Source organism: Diadema antillarum, unplaced genomic scaffold (genome assembly GCF_040938485.1).
Source record: "Diadema antillarum isolate AM-2024a unplaced genomic scaffold, OU_Dant_1.0 seq00000731_RagTag, whole genome shotgun sequence".
Classification (NCBI taxonomy): Eukaryota; Metazoa; Echinodermata; class Echinoidea; order Diadematoida; family Diadematidae; genus Diadema; species Diadema antillarum.
Window position 1 is genome coordinate 810,587 of NW_027271632.1, and position 12,066 is coordinate 822,652.

At 39.2% G+C, this 12,066-nt stretch overlaps 1 protein-coding gene across 1 annotated transcript in view; it reads right to left on the reverse strand.

The window, feature by feature from the left end:
* LOC139738224 (spastin-like) overlaps positions 1–12,066 on the reverse strand; it is an 80,931-nt gene that overhangs the window by 2,946 nt on the left and 65,919 nt on the right. The window contains exons 5-8 of the mRNA XM_071648880.1: positions 10,586–10,763; positions 9,368–9,507; positions 1,191–1,338; positions 378–469 (exon numbers count right to left, since the gene is read on the reverse strand). Coding sequence (XP_071504981.1) covers positions 378–469; positions 1,191–1,338; positions 9,368–9,507; positions 10,586–10,763 — 558 coding nt within the window. The remainder of the gene's footprint in view (positions 1–377; positions 470–1,190; positions 1,339–9,367; positions 9,508–10,585; positions 10,764–12,066) is intronic.

Sequence of the window (12,066 nt, forward strand, 5' to 3'; positions counted from 1 at the left end):
TTTCTTTTACTTTGATTTTGGATGTTTCAGTCATTCCAAACCTAATTTTGATCAAATAAACTTTGAATTCCTCTTAAAATGGTATGTTCTGTACTATTTCATAAGTGTTTTCTTGGCATCTTGCAAAAACTTAAAAGCCCAATTCTCATCTCCACCAATACTGTACCATCCCTTTAACCCTAACTTACCCGGGGGGTGGGGGGGGGGGGGGGGGTATAAGACATCAGAACTGATCACCAGTTGTTCTTAAGTCATGCATAACTTTACGAACAGCTTTATGAAACAGGGCCCAGGTGTGTCAATGGAATGAGTTAATTGAGATATCTTCAAATAAACATTTATACATCCTATCATATAGATATTAAACATAAACGTACACCATCAAATTCCAGGAGGAATTCTGTTTTCAATCTCCTGCTGGCGTCATGCTCTCCTTCTCTCCTCTCAGTCAGCAGGGAATCAATTTCATCTGGACGAGGCAAATCAAATGGAAAACAAATAAAAACGACTTAAACAAATAAAAAACGGCTTAAACAAATAAAAAACAGCTTAAGAATGACAATGAAATTGATTGATTTCTGCATTTCAACATAATGGTACATAGCACAAATACTCGTAATCAATCATGGTGCATGAATAATGAACAATATGTGATACGAATGATGAACAGCATGTGATACTTTTGCAAAGTTTTGAACATGTAAACCAATCTTCAAAACCTGTTGCCTTGAAGTCTAAGACTCTGCAAATCAATAAATATCCCGAACTATGTCTGCAATTGTAGATTTTCATATTTTGATATTGTGTTCAAAACTGCAATGGTGAATAAAACTTGTGGACTTAGCAAATTGATAAAGAGTAAATAGTATCTGATACTGTATGGTCATGAATTTAATAAATGTTAATCTTTTTTAGACAAACTGTGGTATCAAGTTTAACATTGTATAGGAGATTTTATGATGAGATGTATAGGAGATTTTATGATGACATCAATTTGAAACAGAAGTGCCCAAGTAAAATGGTTGTTATATCTTTTGTTCTTTTCATAATTAAAATCAGTGCGATATTATGACTACACTGAAGTCAAGTTCAGATTGATAATATCAGTATTCTACCAATCTGAGTTCATACACATTTCTGAGATGCAAAGAACCATATCTACAAAGATAAAACTCTGCTGCTGGACTTACCCATGAAGATGACCGATGGTTGCAACTCCCTGGCGATTGCAAAAAGCGCCCTCACTAGCTTTTCTCCCTCTCCTACGTACTTGGATGTCAGTGTGGCAGCACTGATGTTGAAGAAAGTGGCATTTGATTCATTGGCAACAGCCTTTGCCTGGAAGCAAAAAAAAAAAAGAGAGATAAAAAAAAAGAAACCTCATATCTAATACCAAGGATTAACATCTTGCTTCTTGGAATTTGGTACTTCATTATATTAACCATACAATGAATTACAATATAGAGGTACAGGGTTACGATTACTGCACACTGAACCATTCCAATGGGAGGATAACAGTTGCCCCTCTTCCTTGTTTCCCCTGCCAAATAGAGAGACACTTTGTCCTCACACATTTTTTAAACACTTTTTCCACACACTTCACCACAAACACTCTGATGTAACAAAGTGTGCCTCAGTACTTTCTTCCTTTCATCATTAGCACTTGTGCAGTCTTGTATGCATTAAAATCAATTTCTGCTGCAAAAATCTAAATATACCAACCTGCAAACTAAAACTTTTATAGAAAGAATTAAAATGTTAAGCATTCAGTGATTGTCAAGCGGCTTCTGGTGTGGTAGTGTGAAATATCTAAACTGGAAGTATTTGTCGATAATACTAATTATACAGCCACACTAGATTATGATAATAACTCAGAGCAGAAACCTTTTGAATTTTACCATAATTTTGTCAAACTACATGCATGAAAGATAATGTTGATGATGCATTTGAGAACCATTTCTACATAGCAAACAAAGTGCATAGATAAAATTCTAGGAAAGTAGTTACTCCAAATGCTACTTTGATGCAGGCTAACATGTCATCTTATCTATCTCACAAGATTTGTTCACCAATCTGAAAAGGGAAAAAGGTATATTTTTAATTTGCAGAAATCAGCGTGAGTTATCTGGGCCTTGATATACCATACATTTTCAACACCTTTAAGTCTTTCAGTTGAATCTTATTTATCTGCATCAATGCTCAAATTATGATGTACAATAATATGCCTGGGATACAACACTCTGTTGAAACCAAAGTATGCTATGAAGCATGTTGACCAAAGATTGGGATGAGGTGTTAGGATGTGTTCTTAAGAACCACTTCTAATACCAGCAACCACCATGGCAGTGGTTGGGAGCTGTATCCAGTGATCACTGGATTGATATCAATTGAGTATCTCACACAACAGAGACTAAATGAAAGAAATATTTATGACTTCTAAATTACATGATGGAACGATGTGTACCATCATGGACATGGAAGGGAGTTGTAACTAGTCATCACTGATACAATGTATCAATTGATTATCTCACACAACAAAGTCCAAATCGAAGAAATATTTCCTATGACTTTTGAATTAAATGTTGGAATGATGTGTTCGTTAACATTGATCTTTCAAAAATTACATCAACAACTCAGAGGAACAAAAAGTAACGTGCAGACGAGAAAACCGAAGCAAAGATTTCTATAATTGTGTACCTGGCAAGATATGAAATAAAATAGATTTTCATCATTTCATATCGTTAGTGATGGCGCACATTTGAAGAAATTACTTTCTGAGTTCTCCTTCATATTTCAAAGTTCAACATCAACATTTACTCGTCACTTTGTCAAGTGACTCATTCCGCTTCAGAAATGCCGACTGCCGAAAGCCCGCCTCATCCCTGTTTGGAGCTCTTCCAGTCCGCCCAGAATTCTGCTTGATGCAAAGAGCTACCGCTCGAACAAATTAATGATCACTACAAAGGAATAAGCACCAAGTCTAATCGACGAGAGAGGTCCATAGATGTAGCCATCTCCATCGGCTGTCAGATGGTTAAAAAAAAACATCAACTCATTCCTGCAGGGGGCTCGTGAGTCATTGCTTGGTACCTTGGAGCAGAAAAGATCTGCTGGTTTGAATAAGGTTAGAAATGGCATTGTTATGCAAACAAGAGATGTGAAAATACATCATTCCATCTTTTCCCACTCCTCCATTTAACCTACCTAACAGAGAATGAGAGAGAGATATGGGGGGAGAGAGAGAGATAGAAAGACAATGTGAGAGAGAAAAATAAAGAGACAGAGATAGAGAGGGAGATATACATAAAGATATATCGGCAGATATGTATGTAGATAGATGGAGAAAGAGAGAGAGAGAAAGAGAGGGGTGCAAACTGTCAATGAAAATGCAGAAAGTTGAATGAGAATAAGGAAACCCAATGATTGACATTGAACATTCAAACATAGCCTAGAGGGCTGAATATATTCACTTTGATGTAAAGGTCTAGAGGCTGGATGCAAATTCCGTCTGCTCGGAAGCTGGAGAAGATGCAGTGGAGGAGCGTGCCAATGAGATGTCCCCGCGGCAACGGGGGGAGGGTTAGTCATTCACGAGGAGGATTTATTTGATAAATATCGCAGCAAAATGAGACAAATTGAATTTTCAATTTTCATACCACCACTCTCTCGCCCCCTCCCCCTTCCTTCCTTCTCTCCCTTGCCTTCCAAGCTGATAGCAAGCCGAAGTCTTTACATTCAGATTTGTCCGTCCTCCCAAACCCCTGATTCCTCAGCTTCATCACAAGAACCAGGAGATAATTAGGTCTTGGTGCATCGGGGAAAGGGAGCGGGGAGGGGGAGAAGGAGGTGCTTGTAACAAAAAGCAAAATGGTATACCTTCCTTCCCCTTCCATTTTAATTGAAACCAAGCCCTTGGGCAAAAGGGCTGCGAGGGTGAGGGTGGATCAAGGGTTGCGTTCATTCCCCTCTCATGGCTGATGGGTCACAAAAGTGCACATCACAGTGGCACTCCAGACTCCAGTCACAACTTGTGATTCTATAGTCAAAATCATCTCAGAGAAATTTGTCATGCTAGCTAGGGCCCTGTATCACTTAAAGCTGCGATCAACTGTAATCTTACTCCATGTATTTTGGCCATTACATTGAAATTGCACTCAATCTTCAGACAGTCCGCGATTCTTATTGCACTGTCTGCAATTCTGAGTGCATCCGTTACTAGTTGCTGCTCACGAGATCTTCCCGATTTCTTCTAGGTTTCCTGTTTTGGTCTGTGCTTTGTCAGGTCTTTGTGTGCCTGTTACTCATATGATTACAATTACAATGTAATGACATCTGATTTTGCTCCATGGAAAAGTCTTGTTCCTGTCACTGTCATGCTAACATGTATTCCCAATTTTGTTTCAAGCAAGTTTAAAAAAAAAAAGTTTCTTTTGTTTGTTTTTTTGCATGTGGCCAAAAAGGCCAATATCCATATTGTTTTCTATTAATGTCTCACATTTTGAAATCAGTGCATGTAATGTGCATGGATAACTGTCCTCTGTTCATTGCTTAAAAAAAACAACACATATGCGTCAAAGCATTGGTGTGATTAAATGATTTAGACAAGTTTTGTTTTTTTTTGTTTTTTGTTTTTTTTGGGTGGGGGCTGAGGTCAATCACGCTAGAAGCTCAGTACCATCAGGAATATTCCACACACTGTCAGCATTTTTATCATTCCTCCTCCCATTTACTTGCTTACTCATGCTGGCCCTAATGTATTTCCCTTCTCAAAAGGACACCCATGAAAAAGAAATAATGTCAAGATACAGTGTCACCCAGCAAACATGGAGTTCCCAATGTCTGTGAGAAGGAGAATATTCTATTCCCACCATGTCTTGTTTGCCTTCCTTGTTCCTTTCTTCGATTGCTGTGGGCAAAAGAAATTGCACCATGCATATCGCTGACTGTGACTTTTTACCCCTCTCCCCATACAAACCCAACATCTGCACACAAAACACAAGCAATAGTATGGCACTCCACTGGGTAGCCTTTCATAAAGCAGTTCGCCAATACTTGCACCACATAATAATTTCAGTTTCCATGACAGCACCCAGGCAGCAAACCAATCAACCCACTGAGTATTTTAGTTGCTAATGCGACAGGTAAATGCCATTATCGTACGGTGCACTATCAACTGCCGTGACTTCATGTGATGGGGCCCCACTTCTTGAAGACGGAAGCTCTCTTGAATAAGCAACCTTATCGTTGTCCCTCAATGCAAGATTCAATCTGACATTACGATAGGACTTGCACATTTACAACACAATACTCATACATCTACTATCTAGAGAAAAGAGATTTCATTCAAATTTCTGCCCATTTGCCTTGACATCATCAAGCATTTTCCACCAGGATACACCAGCGGACAAATAATGGCATTCATACTACGTCCTTACAACAGTGTGCATCTTGAGGTATTCTACCATGCAATTGTCATTTGTATGGTACACTGAGCTTGAGTCTATTCATGACTTCTCAAGACAATTTCAATGAGGGAGGTCCCCACTATTAGAAAGGAACTATCTGGGCACTGTTTCATGCTGTTAGGCCCAACAAGTTGTCGGTCTCTGACAATTTCAGCAAAATCCTTGGTTTTGATTGACTGAGAAGCTCTGGTCACTGACTGTTACTATGGTAATTGTCAGAGACTGACAACTTGTCCGGGCTGACAACTTTTACCAAATGAAATGATGCCCTGGTGAAACATTTCATAACGTACTCAGGATTTGATGCTGTTGTCATCTGTGTTATCAAACCACGCAGACTTCACTTCTGACATCATCAAATAAAATAACTATTTTGATTTGTGCACAGGAGCTAAATACCATTGAATCCTATCCCTTTCTATTATTGTGCCAACATCACTGAAGTAACACACTCATAGATGCTTAATTTTGAAAACAAATGCGTAAAACAATGTCAACATCTGCAACGAGCATAATCATAAGCACAACTTCCCTACAGCTGATTGAAGCAGCCACGTGAATATGTCTGCTTGCCAGCAGCAAGCTTTCTGGATCAAAACATCAGCTCCTGAGTCTGGAATAAGACTATTGACACTCGCGGCCGTGTGTGGCAAACAGCGCACGCTGTAATTTGGCAGGAAATATGTGGATTAGCGCGATTATGGCAGTGCTCTGTAAAAATCTGTAACAGACTGATCTCCAGATAGCTATCTGGCCAGACAACCTCGCAGGGGGAAAAAATACCAAACACGTCAGTGGAGTGACGCTGCAAACTCCAAGACAGGTAATAAAAATATCAAGAAGGAAAACATGAAATTTATACAGCCTCCAGTTAATGGATACAAATAAAAAAATGCCCCATTTATGTGATTTCCCTTGTCATTATTAGCAAAATATTATTGGCAAAGACAATGTTTTCTGTTAAAGGGAGTATACAGTTCTGGTTGAGGTGAAGATTTAGCTTTTAATGTTTTGCGAGATATTAAGAAACCACTCTATGAGATGTCCAAGAGCATACAATTCTAAGGGGAATCAAAAGTTTATTTGATGAAAAATGGTTTTGAAATGACTGAGATACCCAAAAGCAAGGTGAAACAAAGAGATCCTAATAAAAGTCGTGGCCTGTCGCCTCTTATCATTATCGCTTTTTTTATATCTCGGCAATTTGAAAACCAATTTCATCAAATAAACGTTGAATCCTTCTTAAAATTACATGCTCTTTCATATTTCATAAGAGGATTCTTATAATCTCACTTAGGAATGTTATAAACCTGAATCCTCCCCTCAACCAGTATTGTACAGTCCCTTTAAATCAAACCATTATTTTCTATGGAAAGCACTCCCCTCCTGTCAAGCAAGCACGACTGTGCACACTAGATTTGGCATCACTGATATCACAACAGGACAATACAACACCCATACAGCACAAAGTTCATATTCATGTCTACCAAAAACTAGTAAGAGAAAAGAAAATCTCTTTGTGGCTTTCAGGATAAGACATTTTTTTTTCAGAAGATGAAATGTGAAAAATCAGGGTGTCCTAGTAAAATCTGAAATAGTGATTTTGGAGTATATCGAAATGCATCAAACAATGACATATAAATTTTTGTCCCTCCCTCCCGTATGCACACAGTCGCACACAATATGCCCTAACACATCAACGCAAACACACATGCACATACACTCGTCTCTTATTCCTCAGTCAGTGGATTCACTTACAGCCATAAGACACCTGTTGCACTTGAAGAGGGTGCAGGTAAACCCTCCTGGCTATGTAACATGAAGACCCTCCTCGTTTTTCATTAGACAGAAAACCCCATCTCCCATCGCCCCATGCACACTTATACGCTCTCAAACCGCCGGGGTCAGTTACAAGTGTGAAACTGACCGGTGCAGAGTGACCGTCGGGATGCTATCATATCATCAACTGACCAGCTAAGGACCCTCTTCAAGTCCTGCATGTATTGGACAGGGGTACAGGCCAAAAGGTATAGAGGGCAATTTTCAGTGACCACTGGCATGACAACAATCAGTCTTCACTCCAAGGCTGTCACTGAATTCCAACAGAGTGATGCTCTTGAAGAATCAAAATGACAAAAGTATTAACTTTCCCAAGGGTAATTTTGCCCCAACTGTCTTAATTTCTGATCTTTAGTGTTTTATAACTTCTCCTCATTCAACACAATACAGCTGCCACACCTTTCTTTCTGATACCTTTCTTGCCTATAAGCCACAGCTTATCTGCATTTCAGAAGCAAGATGCCTTCCCTGCAGCCTACCAAGTAATGGACGATTCTGTCATCCTTTTAGTCTTATTTCTCACTCCTCCAACATTATGTTTACTCATGTTTCTCCATACTGTACCTATATTTTCTTCTTCAAATGTGGGTATGGTTTGCCCCCTGCACATTTCTATTTCCACAGAGCATGCTCATTACATTCTTTTTGGGTTTAACATTCAAATCTTAATATTGTTGTTGGGTTTTTTTTCACAAATACATTGAGAGCATCTAAACATTAATCTCCTTTGCAATAAATGAGAGCATTGGACAGTTCTCCTCTTTTCTTTTTTAATCACAACTCTGTGAACATAGTTCATGCTCTCCAAGTTTTTCACTTGAATGCTACAACAAGACAAACCAGACACAAAGCAATGTCTATGAGGAAACAGGAGGACCTCCCCAAAAATAATAGGATTACCTCGCCCCTCATGTTTTCAATCTACATCGCCGGATGGTGAGTCTATGCCCAGCTAATGGTCCCTAGCATTATGTGTGTGTCCCACTCTAATCCATCCCTCTTGCATGGAAAGCAGAGGGACGACATGCATCTGTCCAGAACTTGTTTTTCTAATATTCGTTGACACAATCAACACCCCCAACGAGGCGTACCAGACCTGAGTCTGTCTTGCCCTCACAAGGTTTCCGGCAAAGGGTGGTTTAAATTACTAACCACTTCAGTTCATGTTTGCCATAAACACCTTAGTGCAGTAAGTCCTATACAACACAGCAGACAATCCCAGTGCAACGTTGTTTTGATATAAAACAATTCATATGATCTTCTTTTACAGCCTGATCATGGTTTGGGGAAATAACCATTGAATATATCTGAAAGCAGTGGTTGTTTGGGACAAGATATTTCATAAGATATGTGTGACTAATGCCCTAAAAAGAAATATACTGTCATGCTAGAATTTTGGTTTCTACCTTTTGACCAATTTCTCTTCAAAAAGACGATCATTGTATATATATGGTCTAATTAACTTACCTCAATGTTGCCACTTTAAAAAGTTTGATTCATTAACATTTTCCCTTTTCATTCAATTGTTCAGCCCATATGAAATCAATATCACGAAACTCAAGAAGTAAAGCTCCAGATTAAGTATCGAAACCATCCTTAGTTTTCACACTTATGCTATCGTGTAGAACATAAAGATATTTTTCAATAAGGTGGGAATTCTCCCCTTTTAAACCCTCTTAACCAAATCTGACACTCTTTGCATAATTCAGCTAATGAAAATGGCTTCCATTACTGCAAAGAAGCACATTCCTGGTTTAGTCTCATCCAAGCACTAATCAACAGAGTGGTATTATTGCTTATTTCCTCATGGTTCATAGTTGGCAATAAAAGGGTCAATCACTTACTCCACAGCTCAATAATTCCATCCAAAAGTTGTGATGATGAAGAAGACATGGCTGTGTGTTGTGACACTTTAAAAAAGAAAGAAATTGCAAGAGCCATGGGAACAACAGTTTTCTTTAGTTGCTCTGGGAAAAAGTGTTTAGAGGATATAACCCTGTTGTTTGCATGGCTGAGGGGTGCTATCAAGAAACCTACCACCATCACTACTGTAGGGTTCTTACCAGCATGGTTTTGCCATTGCCTGGTGGCCCAAAAAGCAGCAGGCCCCTGGCCGGCTCGCGGAGTCCAGTGAAGAGGTCTGGCCTGAGACTGGGGAAGATGACGATCTCATTCAGGGCCTGTTTGGCTGCCTGCTGACCAGCTGGGAGTTAGATACAAATGCAGAATGATTTCTCAATCTTTCTTTATATGTTGCTATATGTGAACATATGCCAACAACACTTGAGTATTCAGATGGGATTTCCAAGATAGATGTGATTATCAAATTTATTCATTTTCATGCAGAAAGATAACATACACGATTGTTTTTGAGTGAACACATTTTGATACATTTTTGCAAAGGATAAATCCACACAGGATTGGACATGCTGGCTAGTTTGCATTAATATGCTGAATAATAACTTTATGTGCAAAATACAAGGGAAACAATCTTGGCATAAGCACCTCTATTTTCTCTATCACAGTATGAAATAGACTGCCCAATGGGTAAATTTGTTACATATGATCTAATTTATAAACAACTATCACCTTGAAAAAAAAAATTGGCGTAAAAGCCTTCTGATGATGTCTGGAGAGTTTATTAGAAGAAAAAGAAAAAACTTCAGTCACGATTAATCTCCTCATTGGCAACCTGCAGTGCTGTGATTTAACATTTGATTCATTGCTCCCTAAATCACTAACATTATAAAATCATGAATGTTTGTGTTGGTCAGGCTCATTGTAATGCTTGGCAATGAACCCAAAATTGAGGGTCATTTATCATCGAAAATTACTGGAAACAGTTCACAGCAGTTTTTATAACATGTTTTATTGAATATTGCTAACAAGTACAATGGAGTTGCAAAGAACCTCTCCAAATGTTACAAGAACACAATAAGAGCATGAACAACAAGAAGCGGAAAAGGATGAATGGATGATGATCATGATCATGATCATGACGATGATGATGATGATGATGATGATGGTGATGATGGTGATGATGGTGATGATGGTGATGATGGTGATGATGGTGATGATGGTGATGATGATGGTGATGATGATGATGGTGATGATGGTGATGATGGTGTATGATGATGGTGATGATGGTGATGATGGTAATGATGGTAATGATGGTGATAATGATGATGATGATGATGATGATGATGATGATGAGAAGGAGGAGGAGAAGGAGGAGGAGGAGGAGGAGGGGATGAAATATCATCAAAAGATGTATTCCTTACCAACATCAGTAAACTTGACTTTGGGGCCGCTGTCCATGATCTCATCTAGAATGCGATTGGCCAGCTTGGAGTCCACATTCTTGAGGCGTGAGACAGCCTGCTTCACATCCTTGGCAGGGGGAGGGTGGCTGCTGGTCGGAGACTTGGGGTCCTTCTTGCCGGAAGACTGACCACGGGTCTGGACGAAGCAACATAGTCATAGAGAAAAGTGAGAAACACTTCACAAAGTGAGAGAAAGGTAGAGGGGGGGGGGGGTCAAATAGAATAGAGGGATAAACAGTAACAGATGTTTGGATGAGATACACACAGAAATACATAAAATAAGCAATGATACAGACAAACACAAACAGACAGACACACAGACATATTATGCAGATACAAATCACCACTCAAACACAACAAAATTTGACTGGGGAAGACAAATTGTACAAGTATAGGAAGATATAGGGTGAAGAAATTAAATTGATGATAGAGAAAATGCTTTAACTCTAATTCAATTGTATCATTCTCCTTATTGTAAGCTTCGATCAGCATAGAGACTCCTTCAATTCTGAAGGAGATTCACATCATTCTAGTCTTGTCACCTCACACATCACACAGCCGATAACACACACACGATTTCGGCCGGAGGTGATGCATGAACTGCCATGATGTCACTTTGTGTTTGTGATGAGTAGTATCTACTGATGATTACTGATGGAATGATTACCCAAGAGTGCAATCACTCTCCTTCCCTTTCTCTTTCTCACTCATTCTCTCTCCCTATCTCTACATCCTTTTCCCCATCTCTGTCTCTCTGTGTCTGTTTTTTGTTTGTTTGTCTGTCTGTGTGTCTGTCTGTGTCAATGTCAACCCTGACACATCTTCTCTCCAACATTATTCCAGCTCGGGCTACAAATGCGTGCTCACACTGCAAGTGCAACATTAGCGCAGTGTTTACGAGGAGTCATTACGGGTCGTCTGCTTCACTCTCCCATTTTGTTTTGTTTTTGCTTTGTTTTGTTTTGTTTTTTTCTATTAGCCTTGAACACTTCCACTGATGTGTCTCTGGGACTGGAAAAATAGAATCATTCGGTTCGGCCTGATGTGGTGTGAAAGATTGAACTTGTCATGCGTGGAAGGTGAGGAATGTTTGCAGGTGATACATGAATCATCCTGTGAGGCAGTGAGTGGACAGTAAAAAAAAAAAACATTCGAGGTCTAAAAGAGACAGTCCTCAGCCACAGAAGCTTGGACCATTAGAAGGGAGAACATACATGTTTTGGGGGGTTTTTTAATGCAGATTTGAAGGTAAATGAATATTACATCTACAGAAAAATAAAAATATATTAACATAATATGGACTGGCCTTGAGTGGTATACAACGTTTATTGTCTGAACTGGTTGCCCGAGTCGAAGATGAGGGCAATAAAATTCTAGTGAGGGCAATTAATGTCGTCTCCCCCGAAAGTAGACAGTCCATATCATCATTATTACCCATT